This window comes from Chamaea fasciata, unplaced genomic scaffold (genome assembly GCF_029207755.1).
Source record: "Chamaea fasciata isolate MVZ Bird 193981 ecotype frontalis unplaced genomic scaffold, bChaFas1.0.hap1 SCAF_15, whole genome shotgun sequence".
In the NCBI taxonomy this organism is placed as follows: domain Eukaryota; kingdom Metazoa; phylum Chordata; class Aves; order Passeriformes; family Sylviidae; genus Chamaea; species Chamaea fasciata.
The window spans coordinates 1,826,028-1,850,716 of record NW_027094100.1 but is presented as its reverse complement, the minus strand read 5'-3'; the positions used below and the strand labels follow the sequence as shown (position 1 = coordinate 1,850,716).

The 24,689-nt window shown below is 41.8% G+C and overlaps 1 protein-coding gene across 1 annotated transcript in view; it reads right to left on the bottom strand.

Moving 5' to 3' along the window:
• The window catches only part of SLIT3 (slit guidance ligand 3), a 474,694-nt gene that overhangs the window by 420,796 nt on the left and 29,209 nt on the right, over positions 1–24,689 (bottom strand). The window contains exon 5 of the mRNA XM_066197152.1: positions 9,977–10,048. Within this exon, the coding sequence (XP_066053249.1) occupies positions 9,977–10,048 (72 nt within the window). The remainder of the gene's footprint in view (positions 1–9,976; positions 10,049–24,689) is intronic.

The window sequence follows — 24,689 nt, the reverse complement described above, 5'->3', positions numbered from 1 at the left end:
CTGTGTGGTAGGATGCAAGGTTATTCTCTCCACAAAAGAAACTAACTCTATAAGCATTATATTTGGGTTCATATCGGATGCTTTTCTTGTCAGCATTTTTCCCCTCACAGTTCACCGAGCACTGATGTCGTACCATGCACAGAAACCACTCAAAACATTAAACTTCACATTCTTTCACAGATGAATAGGAATGGAGTAAATTCGTATCAGCTGTTTCCTGAAGAAAACATTTCATAGATGTCTTTAGCAACAGCCCATCAGGGAGTTTAACAGAGCAAAGCAAAAGGCAGGTACTTAATTTCAAATATGCTTCAGTCAATTTTCTCAACAGTATTTGCATTTTTATTGTGGAAAATCACAATATTCAACAGTGGCAATCACTGTATATTTGAATAATCTCACTAAGTTCCAAAGTATTATATAAGGAAAACGTTAAAAATCAGCTCATGGACTTTGTATAACACACGGTGCCATAACCTTTTGTTTTCAGTGTGTTACACTGAGTGAAGAAATAAAAGCAGTTCAAAGGCACACCTTGCACAACATCCTTGCCTTAGTCATGAGAGCAGGATGATGACAAACCGCCCTTGCCAATCTATTCTCGTAGCCCTGTAACATTTAATCACTTGCACGGGTTATTTTAATTTCGTTTCATGAATATTTTCTCCCCTTGTAAGTTTTACAGTGCAGTCTGCGCTGGGGACGTGGAGCTGCGTCAGGCTCCAGATCAAATCCCCTGCTTCAGCTTCTGACCCTTCTGACAGGCACACACATGCCCCAGGCTACAATCCCACGGCTCTCCCAACTGCAGGGACTGGAATCAAAACGAAATCCTGGATCGTTTATGACTGTATTTCAAAAGCAAACCTAGTGCATTTAAAAGTAATAGCAGCTTTCATTTTCAAGACCTTTAAGTGTCTGAAATACTTTAAACAGGCATGGCCTGTTAGCCCTGTGAAACACATGGAAAAGCTCCAGAAAGCCTGACTTAAGCTTCCCGTTGCACACATTGCAGATTCCAAGAAGAAAACCAAATGAGAATTAAAACAAGGAAGTATTTGGCCTTGCATTGTTTCAACCACCAAACCCCAAACTCGTGGGGCACTCTGGGCAATAAATCTCTGTAGGTAAATCAGGGCTCTGCTGCCATGAAACGACCAGGAGGGCTGAAGCCAGAAAACTGCTGATGGGAAATGGCCTTTTCTTTTTTAAGATACTGATGAAAATCAAGACTTCATGTGCAGCACTTGTAATTTAACCCTCATTAGTACCCCTACACCAACAATCATGTCCCCTACTTCTATCATCCACACATGCTAAAAGAAATTCTCATTATCTGCGACATATTTCCAAAGTATTTGAAAGGACTTTTACAAGACGACGAATGTAAACTCCTCTTTGGCCTCAGGATGACAGTCTATTATGGAAAGCAGCAGAAATATTTACATTATCATTATGATATTTTTCCTGTTGCGTAGATGAGATGTCTGCACTTCGGGTCATCAGTTCAATCTGTTCCTACGTTCGCTTTGTGTGAGGAAGCTGCCTCAAGTGTGAAAATAATGCCAAATGTATTCTAATCTCCTGTTCACCAAAAAGAAGAGAGAGTTATTTTCACTCTGCATTGTCTCCCAGTCGCAGTAATGACAATTTACAAGTGAATTTCCCATCCTGACCATGGACAAGACTCCAGCAGCTCAGAAGCACTGAACACTCAGGAAAAAAGTTTTCAGCTGCTTTTCAGAGCAAGGGGAAAGGCAAAAAACATTCACGTAACAGATTAAAAAGGAAGTTTTCAAACGAGAAAAGCAATATCTACCTGGCAATAAACTAAGCACAGTGACGTGCTGACATTTGCTGACTAGCTCTAATGGCAAGGCCGAAAAAAAATCACATTAACAAAGCAAATGCAGTAAATCTGACCCTGACAAAGTCAGAGCTGCACAGACTACCAGGGTTATCCAGTTTCCGGAAAAGAAACTGCCTATAAACCATCAGGTCAGAATCCCCCAGTAACAATATACCTGTGATATAACCTCATTCATCTCCAGCTGCAACCTCCACAGCCACTCAATCCTCTGCCAAGCCTGAAAGCAGCCCGTGAGTGCCACAGACAAAGCCACCCTGCAGAGGCAGCAGCAGCTCCCTGGCCCTGCCACCACCACAAATCAAACCCCAGGAACCAGAACCCAGCACTGCAGGGAGCTACAGAACTTCGATTGCTGCCCACAGAACCAAAAAAAAAAAAAAAAGCCCAAATTCTAAAGACTAATCTAAGAAAACAGCAAGCCAATAATGCCCACCCACAGCTGCTGTGTTTTGAGGCAGAACAGCTCAGTCATGTGAAAGCCCTCGGAACCAGAGGCTCAGTCGCCGCTTTTCCCCCCATTTCAACTCATCCCTCTGAAGACAGAAGCTGAAGGCAGTTAATAAGGACACATCTGAGGGCTGGCAGAGCACACACAGCCACCCTCGGAACCCAGGTGCGCAGCTCTCCAGGTGGGGACTGACCATGGAGCCCCCCATCCAGCTGCCCCTGCTGGGACTCACTCAAAGCAGCAGCGGATTCTGCAGATGTTCAGAAACGCTCCATTTTGCTAAGCACCTCCAGGATGTTCTCAAAAGAAATCAGCTCTGATGGGAATCAACGTCTAATTGTGAGCACACACTGTATTTGTCAGGATTCCTTGGCTGATACTAAGAATAAGGGAAATTTTCAGAAGCATCAGAAACTACTTACAAGGTCTCTGTTGATGCAAAATCAGGGAGTGGACTTTAATAAGTTCACAAGGCTGCTATTGGTGCTAGCATTTTGCAGTTCAGGATTGCTTTGAGCAGCCAGTTACAGTATATTAACAGTGTTTTTGATGTGCTCTCTTCAAGTCATGCGATTTGAAACTAGAATATATCTGGGAGTGCTTTAAAAACCCCAACATTGAGGAAAACTTACACCCAGCAGCATGGCTAAGGCTACTAAGTAATTATCAAATCATTAAATGGCAAATTGATCCCACTGATTTGGAGCCTCCTGATTTCTTGATCTGAAAACGAATGAAAAGATGTCACCCTTCAAGTAGCAAAGGAAAAACCACTGGAAACGCAAGGCAGTAGTTGCTCAGCTAACAGAGTAAAACAACGTATTTCCAAAGCAGACTTATATTTAATCTGCATGTGTGGCATTTCTTCTGGAAATGTATAATCCTTTGCCACAAACTCCCCTAAATAGCTTTGTAATAAGATGACCTGATCACAGAAGTTGGCAGCAGGACCCTCCTTAGAAGGGAGACGCCACTACAACCCAGCAATAACTTTCACACTAAACACCCTTTCTTCCCCGGTCGTGCCGATTTTCCTCACGAGGGGAAACAAGACATCTGCACACTATCATTTCAAATAACCAATTTCACACAGGGGAAAAAGCAGCACTGAGGAGGAAGCCTCCTGGCTTTTCAACATGTTTTCCTTTGTTTCCTACTCCCAAAATAAGAAGTATAAAAATCTTTTATATTTTTAATTATTCTTCTTCACTGATTTAGACAGAAGATCCTTAGACTTTTCAAGCGAAATTGGTGTGTACTTAAAACAAAAACAAAAAAAAGGTTAAATACATTATTTACAAGCAGAGCCCAAAAGAAGATCCAGAATGACTTCAGCTTGATAAATGGTGTAAATGTCATCCAGCTATCTGCAGCACAAGCCCCTGACCTAATGCACATCTTTCCCAAGCCAGAAGTGCACCCCAGAGACCAGCAAACACTTACTGTAATTATTTACTGTCTCCCGAAAAGACCTGCTGTGATCTATACACCCTAAAACTACAATTATTCGATGTGGATAAAACCACAAAAACACCCTGTTACAAGCCCGTGCTCTTTTGTCATGGCAACACCGTAACTCAAACCCCTGCAACAATTGAATTGTCAGGATCCTGCTTTAATGGGAAACGATAATGGAGCTCCGAGGCAGCAATCTGGGAGAGCTTTCTTTCTAGAAAGAGAACAAACAGAGAAATAAAGAGGACACTAAGAAAATTTATGATCTGGTTGCTTTTCCAAGCACAGCTTCTAATGACACCCGCAAGATGAAAGAGGCTGAATTTGACCAGGAGTTGTGGTTTGATGCTCTGAGCTGAGGATGGGGCTGGAGGGGAGGGTTTACAAGTGACACTTCTCAGAGGGCTTCCAGCAGCAAATCCCGGGCAAATCACAGCCATGTGCAACAACCCCTGGCTACAATAAACATCTGAGCTTCACGGGCACCCAGAGGAAAGCAGGCACCGGGAAAATGCGCCACACACTGCACTTGTCCAGTTCCAGGCAGGAGGCACTGGCTCACCGGGCCAACACCTGCCTGCAGCACAGCAGCGTCCCACAGGGGAGGTGAGAACACCTTCATATTTGTGTCTGACCAGGGCAGCTTCTTAAGTCAAGCACTAACTAAATCGTTCCAGCTGCTCCTGGCAGGAATTATCCACGGAAAGCACTTGCACAAAATCAACTAGACACACTGCACACACACTGATATCACAAGGAAGCGGGCAGGTCAAGGGAAGAGATGGCAAAGAGCAATTCCTAGAAATAAACACTGCCCTACTGTGATTTCATTGTCAATAAAGTTAATACCCCTGAGGAAAGTCTGTTTTACCAGCGACAGTCACTGGTGACGGATCTCTCCCTGCTCTTACCTCACCCCACAAAACTTTCATTTTATTTTCTCTCCCTGCCCAGCTGAGAAGTGCAGTGACAGAGCAGCTCTTGGCACCAGTGTCCTGCCAGGGTGAGCCCAGCACACCACCTCAGCCATTCTGTGATTCCGCTAAAACTGAACATTGCCCCTCTTTAAGGCTACTCACAGAATTTGTGTGCTGCAAGTACTTACTCACTATTTTACCCACTTATCAATCAACTTCCAAAATATTCCACTAGACGAGAAATAAGCATCCCACTGATCCAGCACCGACAAATCTCACAGTGCTACAAATACTTACACCAAGCAGCTCCTCACAGAATGGCTGTTCCTGGTACTGGGAGGAAATGCCATTTTATCAAAACAAATCACTTGTCTGCAACGTCTCCATTCTGCTGATTGTGCTACTTTAGAAATAACTATAAATAAATGTGATGAAACATTGGGAAACCATGACTAGAAAAGCGGAACACAAAGACACTGGGCACCCTCGGCCATGGACCCAAATTGTCTCAGTTCAGGATCACAGGGCTCATCTCCCACACAAAGACACTCAGTTTTGGAATTAAAAAAATCTAGATTCTGATACTACTCAAAAAAAGTAAACAAATTCATTGCAAGTCTAACGGATGCTTCTACTGTCCTGATTATTTTGATACCAGATTTCAGTATCTACATTTTCAGAGTCTGGTTTGCTCAGTCAAGTGACATCCAAGACAGTTCATTAAAAGTAAACAGACCCAACAAATGGTCCACGGCTATAAATTTGGTTGAGGTATTAATTCTCACTGCAATACTTGAGTTTAGAGCCCTTCTGAGAGGTTTTTTTAACACACACAAAGGAGCTTTACCATGACTACTTAGCAGCTAGCCTGAGGTATAGACTTCAACAATGAAACAAATATATTCTTACATGACAGGGCGTTCGTGGGAAAACGAGCTCGTTTCCCCCTGCTGCTTTCAAAGATAAATAAGTATCTCACGGACCCCTAGTCGACTTGTTTTTTAGTGGAAAGCAGATGCACTACAATCATTTCATACACCACTTTTGCACACAAAGGAAACAGGATTCCAGCAGGCACAAATCTTTGCTTACAACCGTCGCAGATAAATTTCACGAGTTGTTTTGGATTTAAGAAAATAAGTGCCTTAGAATCAAAACCTGGTTTTATAGCTGTTAAATTACATGTTTCATTTCATTATGCTTTTTCTGTGCATTTCATCACCCGTATTAAAAATACCTGTTCCCTAATGGATAGATATTAGTAAGTATCTGAAACTATTAAAAAAAAAATCTTTCATACGTTTATTTTTCAATTCATTAAAATGTCTTTTCATTGATTCAGTTTTCTCATTAGAAGTGCCCGTATTTTGAGTTATTAGATAATTATCCTAGACAAAACAGTTCAAAAGCTTTAAAACCCAGGCAGTGAAGGCAACAGAGCAGAGACATTTCCACTAGAGAATCCAATCAGTGGGTCTTTCACCATCCAACTTAAACCCCTTATCTAAACCAAAGCAAACAAAATCCATGAGTCTCAAAGCCACTCTTTCTAGAAGAAAAGGCTCAAAGCCTTATGAGAAACTCATTTTGTGGGACGCCTCACATTCCATTTAAGGTTTATTTCACTATATATATTCCTGGTTTTAATATCAACCAGATGTGACAACGAAGCCTAACCAGCCCTGTAAAAGATGCAAGGATATCCCAAAGCTCAGAATTTAGGAGAGGATTGGAGAAAAAAAGCCAAAGGTACCTGGAGTTGAAGTGAGGGTTGAGGATGCAGTTATAATCTGAGAAGCACTGTAAATTCAATTTCAGTAGTTCTCAGAAAGTGGATTTCACTGGAAATGCAGTGTGCATGACCTGGCGACAGGCACAGAATCCATCCAGCACTGCTGTCCCAAACCACGGGCACATGGAACAGCACAGGAACCCCCAGGTTTGTCCTGCAGCTTTCCAGCACATCATTGACAGGAAATCACATCCTACATTCTGATTGCCAGCAGCAGCAGGGCTGAAGAGGTTCTGCTGATACCAATCTACAGAAACAAAGTTGATTCCCCCAGCAAAGTCCCAGGTTTCAGCCTTGCTGGCAGAACACTGAGAAAAGCCCTCAGTTGCTTTTTCAGCTTTTAACTGCTCCTGAAGCATGAACAGGTCTTCCCCAAAACCCTCCAGCACGCAAAGTTCCTGCGTGTTTAAGCAGCTCAGTCACTCCATCTCCACCAAATTTTATTCACGATAATAAATGTGCTCAATTTTCACACTCTCATCAAGCTACCAAACTTACAATGTCATCTTTCTATTAAGCTTTATCTTAAAAAATAGTCGAGCTTGTACCTTGATGAACAAAGCCATGGACTGGTACATTCACTGCATGCCTGCTGGAGAGGTCAGCTTCAGAACCACAGAATTCATCTCTATTTCCTCCATGGCCCAGATTAGAAGCTCTTCATTCCAGTGAATAAACTCAAATCTTATCATTTGGACGTACTGCACCAAGATACTTAGTTCCTGAAAATTTTGCATTGTTTGAGCTGTAGCAAGCTTACACAATTAAAATACCTGACTTTGAGATTTTCTACTTTGTGAGGATTATGATTTTTAGGAAGAAAATAATGGAGTAACACCTGAGTAACTCACAGTCAAGAGCTGGAAAATACGGCAGCAGAAGTACTATAGCTATACCATGGAAAATTAAAATTAAGACCAGCGTTATCCATACTTTTTAATGTTCATTTAAATTCACTCCTCGTAAATTCCACAGAATCCACCTCACCCCTGCATCAGCCTGTCTTACTGATTTTTGTTTCACTGCTTTTATGCCCTTTCATCACTTTCTCAGCTCTGCTTTCTCCTGGAGAGGCTGGGTGAGAGCAGCTGCAGGGAGGAATGCAGGCACCACTGCCCCTCCACTGAGGCATCTGAGCCAGCTGAGAGCAGAGGGGCACAAGCAAGAACAGCTCTGAATCTACCAGCAGTGGGACCAAGAAACATGAAACAACAGAGAGCAACCATATATATGTGCATATATACATATATTTTTACAAATTCTAGTAGGAAGCAAATTTTTCATTCTTACCCCGTGACACAAAAACACGCAACCAAACTACACTTGGAACTGCAACAGTTCACTTGAGCTAAGATTTATTTGCTTATAATACGCACTCTATTTATATAACACTTGTATCTTCAAAAGAAAAAGCCAGTTTCTTCTGACAAACAGTGTTAGAGTGATCTATCTAATGCTCTGCTCAACAGTAAGCAAGACTGAAATGCCAGTGAATAAAGACAAATGTTCCGACAGCACCCGTTGGGAGGCATTACAGAACACGGCATTCCGATTAATCATTCCACTCTATGGAACTTTATTACAATCTTTCTATTCTAAAAGCAAAATTATTGCCCTTGCTGTTAAGGGTTATAATGCATCATGATTACAGGACCTCCTGAAAAATACACTCTGTGGCAGCCTCAGCCGCTTTCACTTCAGTTCCTTGTGCGAGGTTCCTGAGGACAGATGCACACGAGTCATCAACACACACACAGCATTCCACTGAAACCACAAATTACCTGAGAGTTCCTCTCATGATATCCAGGTACAATGAGACCACTCACAGTGCAATTTTCAACACGTTAAGCTGGAATTTGTAGAGATCCAGGTAAACTCTGTAAAAGCTTTTCTCATGAAAGCATCGTCATATCCTTAGACGACCAACCCGCGTAAAGCAACTCTTCAAACAAATAAATCCAACTGGCACCTTCCAGAGACCAGGTGAAGGTGTCTGCAACTATGTCCCAGCTCTCACTTTGTACCCAAGTGGAGTTTCAAGATGCAAAATTTCAAAACCATGCAAAGAACATGAGGAAATGCAACCGAATTGTTCAGCTCAGGCAAATCCATTCAGCAAATATATCCTAGTGAATTCAAAAATCATGACAAAGCTTGCAAAACAAGTCCAACAAAGATTTTGCCAAGCAGATTTTAAGACTAAAAGACAGCTATAGGTTATAATTTTTAATTTTTTTTCCAACTGCAGAATAATGGCATCGACTTGTACAGTTTTTCATGAACAAGTTTCGACAACACCAGAAGTTAGAGAATTTCTCCAAACTATCAATATCACTTGTTGCATAGCACTGTTCAGCTTGCCTCTTTTCAACATAAACCAGGATCCTACTTCTTTAAAGTCATCTGATTCCAAAATTAATCTGCACTATCACCATGCGGTTTGTATCCCCACAGGAAGAAAAATTTACTGCACTGTCTAAATTGTTGGTTTGGTTGCGCATAGATGTATTAAAACAATTATAAAAACTCCACATGAATGGAGAAGTTTTTCAGCCACCCTGTAATAACTTCACAATTTCGCTAACCAAATCACAAGTCTTAGTATCTGATCTTCCATAAACAAACTCAAGCATTAAAAGAACAGTTTGACCCAATTTCAAAAAGCCAGTCTGGATCATGAGTTTAACTTTGGCAGGATCCAGAAAATTATTTAAAACACTTTTTGACCACTCCTTTAAAAAGGCAGATGACTCTTTCTTTGACAGTAACTACACAGGCACCTGCTCATCCATTTTATTTTTATATACTTTTTAAAAAATATGTATTTTGTAAATCATCCAGTTATTGTTCTAACACCGCCCCCTCCCTCCTCCCACCAAAAAAAATTAATGCCAAGTTCATGATATCCTTCTCTTGCTGTTGAAATGGGCCTTGATGCTATCTAAACATTTTAAAACACAGTTTTTATATTTCCAGGAAAAAAAACCCTCTTTATCTCTCCATAATTTCTCCTCTTCCTGCCTGATGAGGCAGCAGCCATAACTTTACTGGTCTATCTGGCAAAGCCTTGACTTATTCGAAAAGATAATTTTCCAAACCAAAGAATTTATGGCTGCCTCCATTATTTTCAAATAAGTCTGTGCACTCTTTGTGGACATCCAGCCTGAACCAGAGAGGTGAACCTGACACTTTCCATGGTTTCTGTGGCTCCACAGACAGAGTTCAAAATAAGTCACCTTGACGTCATCCTGGTGAATATACGAGGAACAGAAAAATTTTGTGGTTTCTCTTCCCTCTGATATTTATGCTCTACCAAATTACAATTACACACAAGCAAACATAACACATCCCCTAAAAAACCCTTACTTAGCTGGCAGTTTAATATCACAAAAATTAAACCTCTCGCCGCAGTCAAAACACAAACACGTGAATCTGCACAATAAGGAACATAAAATAGAAACACACCACAGAAAAATAAATCAGATTATACTTACAGCCTCGTTAACTTCTGTGTGTTCTGAAAAAGCAGCTCGGGAAGAACTTGCAATTTATTCTTGTTCAGACGCCTAAACAGTTACAATCAGAATAAAAAAAAAAATAGATTAGATTATCTTCCAGTTGAAGAAGTTTATTCCATTATGCACAACCACATGAAGCTCCCATTGCACTAAACCTCACGCTGTGAAGTTGCCACTGGATGTCTCGTGCATTTTTTTCATCCAGGAGCCAAACTGTGTCATTTGTAGAGCCCCTGCCCACATCCACGAGGTGGGGAGCCAAGGGACAGGCACCTCCAAGTTTTCATAGGGATGAGTACACAAACAGAACTTTTGAATTTTCCTCTGGATGCCTACTGAGAATCATACACTCAGCTTACTCTGCTTCAGGAACAGCTACTGGCAGGAATCTGGATTTTCATTCTCCTTCAAAAAATGTAGGCACAGTAAATTCAGTAACCTGACCAACCAAGATTATTCCCAGATTAGCTATTACTTCTGTAGTATACATGATTTCTCTTTTAAACGAATTTTCTTGAAACTTCACTTGGAAAACCTGAGCACTGTTGTAGAAAACATGAACATATGGGTAACCAGATGACTACATGGTGATTTGAAATAGAATATTAATCCTGAAGATTCTTCCAGGAACATTTTAGGGAACAGATTAGTGTTTATACATTAGTCCCTTTTACTCACTCACTATATGAGTTTTACTCCGGTGACAACTTGCCAGTTTTTAGAAAACAACCATTCCAAGCTATTGCAGCCCTGTAACTATAAAAAGCACGAGCCTCCTCTCCATAAAACGTGTGACAGCCCTGCAAAATCTAAAAGCAGTTCTTCTTGTAAGACACAATCCTGTTCTTCAATTCTTCTTCAATGAAAACAGTCACCTGCTCTCACAGTGCTAACGAATGCCATTTGCACAATGAGCTGACCTGAGCTAATTACAAACAACCCCACTGCATAAAGAGGAAGCTGAGTTGTTCTGTAAGTTCACATCTGAGCCTGTCTTTGTGCCCCCTTTGTTCCCCTGCACCTTCCAGGTTAACTTTGATGGCAGATCTCTTTTTGCTGAAGTTCTGATCCCCAAAGACACCTGGAACTTTTACAAACCCACTGCTCCCTAGCACCCCGTATCTGCTTTCTAGTCTTCTTGCACGCTGAGTGATTCCACTATCAGAATTCAAGAATTTTTGGAATTGAGAGGCCTTCCTGAGATCAAACCCACATTGCGGGGTTTCATATGGCAGAGTTTTCACATGGCCACCATATGAACACGTCCTGCGAGATAAAGGGGCGATGGAGGAGAGGGGAATTTTAACTCCTCTTTCTGACACCTAGAACAGATCAAAGGATGTGTCTGCAAGCCCACAGAGCCTGAGCACTGTGCATGACACACGCCACATGAGAACCAGGATTTGTATCTGCTGAAGTTACTTCCTGTAGCTTATACCAACCACTCAATGATATTTTGGAGATAGATGAACAAAACAGCAAAGGAACCTTTAGAGAATACGAGAGATGCTGGTTTTGCATTTGAGAAAATACATGGGAAGATTTGGAACTGGATTCCCTTACGCCCACGTGACTTTGCACAATTTTATACCTAAGTAAACAATCTTACTTAATTCAAGGTTGATGGCAATGTGCCACTTAGCCCTCATCAAAGTCATTACCTTGGTTAATCATGTTTATCTTTTAGAATAACAGGATGAAATATAACCAAAAAAATTACTTATTCAGGGCTTAGCACTCCTCATCCATCCTTCTTCACCAAGGCCACCAATAGTCATTGAGAAACACTGAATAAAATCAACTTATTTATCATCCAAAATGCAAGAGTGCCAGTGAAATGCATCTATTACACATGGTGTCAAATGTTTATTCCTGATTATCATTTCAGATCTCACAATATACACATAATTACACACTGTCAAGCCAAAGTCATCTGACTCCTCTCAAAGCAACATCCCGGGAGTATGTTTTAAGAATACACTTCTCTCTACGCGCAAGGAATTTCACGAATGCTGAGCTTATGCTTATTGTTTTAAGCCAAAGAAACTAATCAAAATCAGATTAAATTTCTAGAACAGGAGGTATCACACCAACAAGCGGACAAGAAACTAGATGTAGTAACAAGAAATTCTATTTCCAGGTTAGCAAGCTTCAACGTGAGAAGTCAAACATTTACAACTTGCAGTGAGACAATCCCAGAAGGTAAAAAAAACCAAAACCCTAACACTGAGGGTTTTTTTCTCTGTTTTACTATCAAGTTAATCCAGAAGACTGAACATCTTAAATTTCCTATTAGTCGTATGGGCCAACACTCTCCCACCTGTGATAGCAAAACGACCAAGTTCTCAGCTGCCCTTTTTAACTCGTAAGCATTTTAATATCTCAAACTGAAGTTTCCTCCATATTGATTTTCTTTCAAACATTTTATGAAGTAACATCCACACAAGGACCCTTGCAGAGCTCACACTGTGAGCTGCTCTTCACTAGCAGCAAACATTTTGTACGGGTCTAAATGTACTCAATAGTTTTAATATGATATTGTTCTAAATGAAATTCTTTTTACACTGCGGCAGAAAGCAAACTGAATTTGTGTAGCAAGGCCAAGAGCTCAATGAAATTCCGCCACTGCTTTAACTTACAGAAACTTGATTTTCAAACTCCCCCAGCACTACTCTAAGTGCTCCTGCAGAGATTCCATCCACCAGAAGCTTCAGGTGAGCTTTATTTCCGCCACAAACCAGAGCCTGCAGCTCTCTAACACCAGGTTATGTTACTAATTGATAAGGAAGCAAATTAATGTAACACCAAACACTTGGAGACAAGCGTCTATCCATGTCTTCTTTCAAGCTATGGGACTCCCCAAAGCTTCCACTACTTCCTATGATTTATTTCAAGTTTAAACTTCTGCCAAAAGTCATTTTATTCGTAGTCTGGTTCTCAGGGGAACAGAGGGAATGAACAGGGGGGTGTTTCTGTTGAACATCACCTACTGCATTATAACTTCTATTCCAATACTTACTGAAATACAAGACTAGATCACCTCATAGAAACTTAGACATACTTGATGTAGGATACATTTAACATGCTCGTATTTATTATGTGCCAGAAAGCCACCAAGAGCCTAGGAAAAAATCCCAATTACACCTCTTATTTCTCTTCCTGGGCTTGAGAGAAAGACCATTAGGAAAGTCCTCAATACAGACGTATCAAAGTACCAGACAGGATGTTTTTGAATTCCAAAAAAAAGAGACAGAAATGTGTTTAAAGATTATGTAATGAAAAGACCAAATGTTCTGAACGGTCATTTATAAGCACTGTTTCCTCTGGTTTGACAAAGAAGTGCCAAACACGGATGAAATGCAGTGGAAGAGTTCCTGACACATCATTTGACAAGAACTGAAGTTTATCCTCACCTACCCGTACCAGTTCTAGGATAGAGAGGGAAACTCCCAGGGCAGGGTGAAGCAAATACGAGGAATACCAGCACAGGGATGGGGCTGTGCTCAGGAGAGGTGCCAACACAGGCTGGGCACACCACGGGATCTGCTGGGCTGCAGCCCCTTCGCGCACCAAATGATCCTGGGAGAGGAACAGAAATGCCCCCTCCTTGCCTAGACCTACTACCATCCCATTACTGCATAAATCTCAATCCTGTCAGCTGTCCAATTTTAATTACAACAGTACTTTGGATTTTATAACAAGCATCTTGGAAGTGGTGAAGCCATATAACAGTGAAATAAAAGCAGGCTGCAAAAAGTTCATAAACAAAACAAGCCAGAATCTTGTAAAATGGTTCTGTGGACATTGTTCCTGTGACTGTGCTTTATTAACAAACATTCCTGGTTTTAAGTGAGTGACTTAAAATAGAAATAACATCAGGATATACCTGGAAAAAGAATTTAAATCCAAGCAGCTGCAACTGGCTACACCATGGAGGAATGACAGGTCAGCTCTGTGAATCTGAACAGTAGACTACAATTTAAAGGAAAAATACCATTATCAAACCAAACCCCTGGGACTGTTCAGACAGGGAATGCCACCTGGGATGCAGCAGTAAAAGAAACCCTTGGAACTGGGCTGTTCCCTGAGGCAGGGAGCACAGCAGCCCTGCAGCCAGGACGTGTGTGCACACACAGCACCATCCAGCAGCCAGGTACACCCCGGGGCAGGGAGCAGGCTGGGGCACAGAGCCAGGCAAGATCTGCTGCACATTATTTGACCTGGGACTGCTGGATGGGAATGCAGCTGCTCAGACTCCCGTGTATTCCAAACTGGATGCTTTACAGCTAATAAGACCTGCAAAGTATTCCGGGAATTCGGAGCACCAGGCAGAATGATGCATAATCATCTAACGCCACGGAACAGATTAGCTCCAGTGCTGGATCAGAGGCAGCTCTGGATGTGCACAGCATGGAGCCCAGACTAATAAAGCCCCCTGGAAGCTGAAGAACTGTGCAGAGAGGCTCTCCAGGAGTCATATCAGCTCTGGCAATACCTGCATTGAGTCAAATTTATTAACTCTGATTAGACACATGCTGGCTGTGCAGTCAGCAACCTCCACACACTGCAGCTCCCTCCATCTCCCAGACTCCTTTAACCACTGCTATGCACAGGAAATACAACGTGGCACATTCTGTTTTGTTAGTCTGCTCCTCATGTCCCCAAAAGTGACCCAGAAGAGCTGACCAGGCACCAAGTGCACACAAAGTCCTCCACGTGCAAGCCAAGGGTCTCCAGGAGCCCATCCATCCCCTCCAAGGCTGCCATGGAGACCACCACACCAGGACACTGCTCTCTCACGAGGCTCAGACTCACCCTGGTTCTGCTGGAAGATGTTTAGGGAGCTGCAAAGAATAAAAGCTAAAAGCTTCTGTCTGCAGGAATTCAGTGCAAAAGTCACATGTTGCTACTTCTGAAATTATTATCCATCACTGGCACATCCTTAATAATGGCTGCTTACTCATTCTTAATACTGGATGTAGACTTCTCATATAAAATTAGTACATAAATGCCTGTACTTGACAGCTTTATCATGTTACAAACTGCATTTTCTTTCTTCATAACTCAAATGGCCTAAAATGCAGCCTTACAGAATTGGTGACCTTTCTAAGCCCATACATACAGTGCTGCCCTCTGGTTTACTGTGTTTTCTTTAGAGCAGCCCCACACAGCATCAAACACACCGTTCCAACACAGGACAAACACTTCCTCTCACCTCCCAAATTATTTTGGTCATATATATATATATAAACAAGCACCAGTTTCTCCCCCTGCTCCCTCAGCCCAACTGGGGGTTCCTGTGTCCTGAGGGCAAAGGGATAGAGGGAAACAACCTCCGTGTCAATCACAGAATATCAAGGGCCCTTAAAAAAACAATGGAGAAGTTATTAACTGTGAAATTCCTGCCTTCCTGGCTCCAACCAGGCTAATCATATTCCTTCCTCTGTCTGAAGCTGGGATAGGAGAGAAACTTAACTATTAAGATTCCCCTGATTATTTAAACACGGAGTGGAAAACAACCATTGAAACCTGGGAAGAAACACTGCTGCCGGACTAGAGCAAGACTGAAGACGTTTATCAGGATCATTCTCTGAAACAAGTGGAGCAAAAGACCTACGCTTTACAAAGGTTGTTTTAACATTAATTATTATTTTGCTTTATTCCTTTTCTTCTGGATAATTCCTGGGTGAATAAAAACCCCTCAATATTGGTAGAAAAATTTTCAATTTGCTCTTAAGGCAGAGGTGATCTTTTCCTGAAGGAGAAACTTTCTGGTTTCAGCTGCATCCCTCATGCTCACACCATTGGAAGGGTCACATCCAATCCTGGTTCCGTTGTCTCATGGAGCTCCACTCACAACCAGAGCAAAGAGGAGCTAAATTTAATCTCCATTGAAAGCATGATCAGCATAGATGGAAAAGAACAAAATGCATATGGAAGCAGAACTAGAACATTGCTCAACTTGCAGCTATTTTAATCTTTTTGCAAGAAGAATCTAAACCAGATTCTTTGCTACTGCAAATGAAAGAGAAGACACCCCAACAATCCTGCAGTGTTCTACCCCTCACATGCAGAACATCCCTTCCTTCTCAGGGTTAAGACCACCAGGGCAAGGCTTTAGAAGTTTCAGAAGCATTTCAGGATTCAGAAATCAAATAAACAGGTAAAAAGAACAACTAAAATATCAGACTTATGCATTTCTTATACAATTAATTTGGATATTATGAAAAAGCTTCAGTGCAATCACAATATTTGACTTCTCATTCATTTATTTACAAGGTGTACAAAGAGAGGGTCTGAGCAGCAACATCAACAGACCACACCAAATCTAACTGTGGCCAGTATTTTGAGACAGCATTTTCAGCTCCATGCTCTGTTCTCACGGCTGCAGGACAGTTTTGCTCTGAGTAAGGAACAAATCAGAGAAAACCCAAACCCCCTTTTCTGCAGTTTCAGTGAGCTGATGCCCACTCACTCCACGAGAAATTTTCTCCGTCCAAGTCCCTTCAAAGAGACACCTGCCTGCTTCCCATGGAATCAATATGAAAGCCCAATGCAAAAGCAGTGCAACTATTATTTATTCAAACTTGGCAAACTGTGCTGCTCTCCAGTGCAATTTGATTTCTCATCATGCCCCTGACTCGGTTTGAAGATTTTGAATACTGTAACATCAGTTACTTCAGGCAAACTGCAAATATTTAAGGCCTGAGCAGAAATCACCAAATTTACATGGCTATGGAGGAAAAAAGCAAAGGACCAGGCTCTGCTAGATAATGTCACAGCAAAATCTCTTCCGCACATCTTTTTTTTTCATTTAAAATGTCTTGCAGTATTATATTAACTAATATTACTGAACACATTCTATCCAGAAGTTTAAGCTGATACACAGGCTCTGACTCAAACCTGACAGTTTTATTATTGCCTCCAAATAGAGCAATTATCTGGTTTTAACCCCACAAATGTGTGTGATACGCATCAGCCATCAAATCCTGTCTGCCTTTCTGCTGAGCATTGCCAGCTTTGACCCAAATCAAAGTACTTCGTATTTTTCAAGAAATAAGTAGCACTCGCTTCCTTTCTACACAAGTTCAACAACTTTCAAGTTTAACATCCATATTCACATTGCTGCCTATTACACGACTCATTCTCCAACAGAAAAATCAAAACTACAGTGCTTTTAAATTTTTTTAAATGGGCAGCTTCAAAGGAGCAATCCTGCTACTTCAGCCTGTAATAGCCAGAATTTATCCAAGTAACTTTGGGTTCACTCCCCAGCTTGGCCATTTATTTTATTTCACACTCAAAACGTCTGGGCCTCCCTCTTGGCAATAAACAAAGTCCCTCTTTCTCCTTTGCTGTCAAGAGCTCTATGGCATCGTCCTTGGAAACGTGGCTCAGGGAACATGATGCAGCTGAGAGAGTTCCTACAAGTTACTTTAAGGAAGAAGTGGTTACATCACAAGCTTGGGCAGAACCAATAAGCAATAAAAATGACTTAATGTATAAAAGACTTAAACAGAAAGACAGGAGTTACTGAACTCCAAGGAGTAACTGAGTTTTTCTTGGGAAGCACTGGCTTGGGAAGCAAGAACAGGAGCACAGCCAATTGCCTGCGACGGTTTCACCAGAAAATCCTATTAGAGTCAAGAAATACATTGTGATCATTAATGTACCTTCTCCTTTGCTCCCTATCACTTCCTCTTGGTAAGGAAAAACAGTCAAGATGCAGCACCCAGTAAAAAAAAGTCAACCTTATCCATTACCTTCTGTCATCACCTCTTTATATTACTGCCCTAGGAAATAAAGCCAGACGATCTATAATGGAATTTCAATAAGGGCACCAGGAGGAAGCCCGGGACAACAACATTACAGGATTATGGTGTGGGACAAATGAACTTCTTTATCCACATGATGTGTTATTTCAGAAGCTTTTACAAAAAAACTGGGAGAGATACCACTGCAAGTTGCTAAGGGACCGTATTTTGAAGGAAAACAGTTCATAATCGTTATAACTTTGAGATCCCTTATTTCAAACTTCGCAGGCTGGGTGGTCCTGGTTCACATTTTCAAAGCTGTCACAAGTAATAACCTTTATTACCAACTTCTCATTAGACTGAGAAAGATTATCTCCCTTCCCTCAGAAGTGCAGAGTCCACGTCACAGGAACTGTGCCTCTGTAACACTTCATAGCTTTCAAGATTAGAATCCCTCTTTTTTTTTTTTTTCCCCTAAGTATCTGCTCATCTGAAAAAAAATCTGACATTAGGATGGAGGAAAGAACTACACAGACGGTCTCTGGCTAGGAACAAACTAGGAATACTGGCAAGGGAAGCAGGAGGAACAGGTTAAATTTCAACTTTTCCCAAAGACATGGGAAAAAGCAAATGTCCTAATTGCATTCCTGTGGTCATCAAAAACTGCAATCAGTGCCCTAAAGTGACAGAGAAATGGACAGAAACCTTAGCACCAACCTAAATGAAGATGAGAATGGAGACTCCTAAGTGTCAGAGTGTTGATTAATGACAACAGCAAGAAAATCCTTCAAATCCAAAAGAGGCAAGCAGAGGTGCCTCAGTAAAAAAATTACAGAACTCCTGAGTTACATACTGAGTACAGTAGCTTACACCTGCCTGCAGAAGATTTTATAAAAATTAACCATTTCTTTTAACTATCATTCAAAGAAGCCGAAAAAGCTTGAGCCATAAACCCTCAAGCAGAGATGGTCTCTGCTGAAGCTGCTTCTCAGTTTCTGAAAAGCTTTTAGAAAGTTCTCCTCTTTCAAATCTGAAAAAAAAAATTAGGAACTCACACTTTCTAACTTCAAAACACTCATCCAGAATGATAAAAACAGGGTTACTTTCTCATTACTCCACTGACTACTGTGAAAGGAACAGGAACATAACCCAAGGAACACAATCTACTGGAGTACCCCTATATGTCCATAACTTTTAACATTTCATCAATTTTTGTAAAGACAGTAACACAGATATGACTAAACCATTTTTTTTACACCAGTGAGTAATCTTTCCAGGCCAGAGCTGAAAGCCTATGAAGAAAGGGAAAAGTAAATTTTAGCGTTCACATCTCCAAGCCATGCTGCCCGTGTTGACAAGCCTTAAAAGTTTATATAAATATTATTTCCAGAAGGCAGAAATTGCTGTGAAAAATTAGCAGGAAAACTTATAAGTACAACTATTACTGTAACTTTTTGTAGAAGAAACAGAACCCCGTTCCTGTTTGAATAAGGCAACACCAGCCCCGCTCCCCACACCATCCATATATAGTAAGGAATGCTTGGGGCACCGTGGTGCTCCTTCTCCCAGGGATCTGTGCCAAGCAGAACCAGGAAAAAAAGGGAGACCTGCAGGAGCATCTCCTGCTGAAACCAAACTGGATGCTTAAAAAAAGGCTCCACCCTCCCAAGCCAATGGAATTACTACAAGGAAATGGTGAAGCGGCACAAAGAGCACCACACTGCACCCTTGAGCCCAATCTGACAACCAAAGAGCCAATACCAACAAGGTATTGCCCTATTCAAACAGAAACAGCTCCCAGCTCCTCTGTCAGCAGTGGGAATTCCCTGCCACAACTCAGCCAAAGGACATCATCTCCTGAGGAAGCCACAGGGGTGACCAGCCGCCAAATCCACCTTGTCTAAATGCTGAGAGCGCCCAATTTCTGTGATAATTCCTCTGATCCACTCCCCTTTCCCAGAAGGTTTTCAAATGCAGGGATCAGCTCCTCTGAAGTGTTTCAGCACCCAGCAGTTCCCATTTCTCTCCTGCATTCCTGATATACCACGGGATATCTATTCCACTCAGAGTTATCAAATACAAGTATGAAAATGTACATGGAACGTCCATAACATCTGCATGAACCCTAAAATCCTCTCATTTTTTGGGGACCCTCATACAAGAACACCTAGACACAAGCAGAGAGATCCAGAGAAGAGGTTATCTCCGAGGAACTGAGAACAGGACACTAACCTGAAGTTAACTATAAGCCAGCATGGACTGGTTTGCTCTGCTCCACGTGGAAGGAAGGTGCAGCCTGAGGGGAGCTCCAGTCCAACAGCCACAGCCCAAATGGAGCTGTGCCGCAAGAAAAGCAACGTCAAGACTGTACTGATCTGACCCATGGCAGAGAGACTTCAAGACATTCATGTATTCTCCAAGAACAAAAGGAGGTTAAGTGCTTTGAGTCATCATCGTTTCACTCAGGAGCAGGATTATTTATGGACTGCTGTGCTCAACAGCACGAAATTCAGCCAACACTTATGGTATTTCTGGGATGGCAAGCAGCGTAATCCTTCTAACATGAGGAAGCTCAAAGAAGCAAAACCCTTTTGATGCAATTATTTAAGCTAAATAAAGTTCACCCAAATAATTCCAGACCACTGATGCAGCAGTTCTTACCCAACAGTAACACAGACACTTAAGCATTTCCTACAGATCTGGGAGAAATGACTGCTAAATCCTTGAGTGTTTTGCTTAAGCAAATATCCTCATAAATCTTCATCAAGTATAAAAAAAAAAAACCAACCTGCTAAAATCAAACAAACAAGCCAGAGAAAAGAATAATGTTTAAAAGCTCTGCTGTGAGGTCCAGTGGTGATCAGCTATTCCCACTGAATTATGGCTGCAGTGGCAGTGTCCTTATTCCACTTGCTTTGTAACCGCTGCTTTCGGAAGCTCAAGAATCCTGTGGTTAGAGAACCTCTTGTCTGCATAAATGAGACCCAAATTTGTTTTTCCACGAGTTCTTGTGGGTCAGTGACCTACTACAAAAACGTTTTTGATGAAATCAGGCCCGTTTATTTTCATGTTGTTAAAATAAACCTCGTTGTTTTGTGGCCCTGGTCAGAGGTACTAATGCAAACCAAACCCTCTCACTGAAGCATTGCATCCTGCTCCTTGCTCCTGCCCTCAGCCTCCCCTGCACTTTTCCTGTGTTTGGACTCCTCCTGTGCTGGCCTATTGACAGAGCTGCTAATGGCTTCCCTTGGAAAAGAAGGGCCAATTTCTAATCCTTTTTTTTTTTTAAATAACGTTTGCAAAATAAATAAAAGGTTTGCTCTTGGACCAGCCAAAACCAAGACCTTGGTTGTCCAGCAATGGCTGAGAAATATATAACTCTATAATTAGGTGCTACAGGCAGAGCAAGCCATGAAATGTGATGGTATTAGTGCCCTCTTGGAGTCCACAGGACATAAACACAGTAATTAGGAACTATCATTTTCCCAACTGCACATACCCTGTTAGAAAATATCACCTCTGCACACCTTCAAAGAAGTGGTTTCTTAAAACTATTTCATTCACTGAATAGTCCCCAAAAGGCAAGGAAGTAACAGCTACTGTAGAGTAGCTGCCACTGCTGTACCATTTTAAAATTTATTTGAACGAGAGCTCCATAAAAATAAAGACAGAAGTTGGGTTCTTGGACAAAACTCATGGACAGGGAAGAGTGGGAAGGATTCATCTTTGAACTCATTTATAACTAACACAGCTTTTTTTTTTTTTTGGTGGGTTTTTTTTGTTTGGTCGGGCTCCTTTTTTTTTGTTTTGTTTTGGGGTTTGTTGGGTTTTTTTTTGCTAAATAAAGATGGTCCAGTAGAAACCCAAAGCAGCAGGCATGGCAGGCAACTCACAAAGCATCAGCTGATCAAGGTTCTCTGGTTCCTTTTCTACCCGTCCTTTCCATTTCGTCACCAGATTGCAGGGACAAGCCCTACCCCTTGCAAGGTACTCATCAATAGTAGAAGGATTAAACTTTTACCGTTTCAGAATGTTTGTGTCCCTCACATCAAGTACAACTCCAGTGGAAGTGTCTGGGGTGCAGGAACACACATTGTCACACCTACAGCTGACACAGGGAGCAGGTTTTGCCAGCCTGACTGGGGAATTGATTTCCTCAACTCATCTGCACCTGCTTTTTCAGTCCTGAAACTCCAAGTGCAGCAAATGCAGATTTTTTTGGCAAATTGACAGTTTGCCGTAATTCCAACAGTCACAGGAGAAGGAAAAGGCAATTTTTACGTTTTTCTAAATGGATCATTAGAAATACAAAGTATTTTCAAGCACATGACCAGTACTCACACCACACCAGCTCACCTGTGCAGCAAAGATTCGTATTTCAATGCCTGCAGTAATGCTTGATTTCAATAAAAAACTAAAGTTATGAGCTTTAATACAAGGAAAAAACCCCCAACATCAAGATCCAAGCCATGAGTGCCTCTCATTTGAGGTAACACCCTGATCAGAGCACAAGACACAGCTGAGCACTGCTCCTGTTCAACACCCAGCACCCACAGAATGACAAAGTCTGCCTCCAAAAAAAGCCCCAGATAGATTTTTTTTTCCTGTTTTAGCTTTTCCTTACTCTTCTGTAAGTCACGTTCCTAGAAATGCTCCTGAAAACCAAGTGACCTTTTCACAATGTGGTTTAAACTACTGAAATACCTGGAACAGAACCACAGACAGCTTCATTAAGACACTGAACAGGACAGTGACAAACAGCGACCGCGGGCATCTGAAAATGACCCAGGTTTGGCTTCTAGAAGTCATTTCAAGCTTTTTTTTTGTTGTTGTTGTTGTTTCCCCACAGTCTTACTCCACTAGTGATCTATACTTACACTTGAACCACTGCGTCTCCCAAAAAATAAACAAGTTCTACCTGCAAGCCCCTATTGGCAGGAGAAGATAAACACTAATTAATCGCGAGATACTGAGGCACGGACATTACAGAAGTGTCTCTCTGTGAATACAGACTACTTGGTTATTAAGAGGCACATTTATATTACACAATATTCAGTTTTAACCATGAACAGAATTCGTATCGTTAAGAGTTTTAGTAAAAAAAAAATCCATTTTTTATTTGGCTTTTCTAAAAAATAACATGAATTCACTAGTTTCGAGGTTCTAGTTAGCTCAGCCCTGTGGTAGATCTTTTGAAGAAAATTCAGTGAGTCGCTAGGAATGATTCCTGACAAAACTGGTGGCTGCAGATATGAAATCAACAAAATTTAAAGAGAAATTCACGTATTTTGGACTATAAGAATGTGAAGCTTTAAGACTGTCTTCATTTTGGGATGTGCATTTACTGCTCACGGTAAATATGGAAAATTCTTTATCATTCCTGGTCACTACCATTGTACTAAAGCCAAATTAACGGAACATTTTTTTCTGAAAAATTAGTAGAAACGATAGAATACTTTATTCACCATGTGAACTGGGTATATCTGCATGAGCTAGGCCTTACTTGAGTATTTTCTCCCACCCTCAACTGTTGTGAGAATCTTGACTCTATATGGAAATGTATGTACCAGACATCCTGCAACATCCCCTTGCAGAAAAAAAACGACTTTTTGTGCTGAAAGCTGCAAAATGCCCCTCATCTCCCAGTTTTATGCTGATTGTATCTCTGGAGTGTGGGAACAGCAACGAGAGAGCTCCTTTAAATAAAAAAGAACAACAATCATTCCTGACCATATCTGACACATCACTTACACAAAGCACTGACGTTTCTCTAAATTACTGGCACTTAAATAGTGCAAGAAAAATACATCTCAGTGAAATCTTCCAGAGCAGCCCGTGCACAGTATTGACAGATAACTGCAGCATGTGAGCCATATCCTGGGAACATTCCCTTTGGCTGTTTGAGCCAAGGGCAGCGCACAATGCTGAACCAAAAGCAATACACAATTAATGAGCTCCCTTCTTCCTTCCAAGAATTAACGAAGGCGAGCTGTCAGCTTGAGCCAAGGTGAGACTGGAGACAACGTGGTACCTGCAGTCCTCCCCAGTGGCTGACTGAAGTGCACTACTCCCATTCATCCTGTCAATATCCATTTTGCTATTTGATCCTTTTATTTGCAGACACACACACTCCCCCATATAGATCCACGAGAGCTGCTCTGTCCTGGTTACTGGTTTTGTCCTTTGTGTCTCTAAAGGTAAAATATCAACCACACAGCTCAGCAAGCCACCTTGCACAGCAGCTTCCATCGTAGCTCATGAATAACACTTGTATTGATTGCAATATAAAATATGTATTTATTATAATTTTATCTTCTTGTTATAATTCACGTTCCTCAGGGAAGCTACTGATTTTGCCTGGGTTTTGTTAAGCAAGTCTTGTAAGAAACAGGAATTCCTTACTGGTGACTTGACAGGTCTCCTCTCAAGTCAGAGATCATCCAGCCTGAGCTCCTGCAGGGGTGAAGGGCAGCTGGAAGGCCACGAAACACCTCTGCTCCAGGCGTGATAAAACAGCCGGGCTTGCCAAAGCACCTCAGCCCCATCCCTGGAAAGGACCGCATATCCCTGGGTATTCAAAAGGCGCTCAGCCAGTTCAGAAGAGGCAGAGTTAGATTGGGAAAAGAGAGGCAGTTCAGTTTCTTGCAAGAGGTGATGAGCAAATCTCCATTTCTGGGAGTCACTTCCAGCCCAGCCAGCCCCACGCCCCCTTCCCAGCAGTGCCAGTTTGCAGCTGCGCACAGGGAAGGATGGATCACCCTCCTCTACACCTCTGCCAGCTTCCCACCAGGCTTTCCCAGCTGGATGTGGGGTTGGTGTATTCCACAGCCCTGGGTGGGGATGCCTTTGATGGGTCTGACTTGTGCACTCTGCAGGAAGGGAAAGTGAACATCCCTCCAGGGTAGACTGAGAGGAGATGCAGCCTCCCTCCAGCC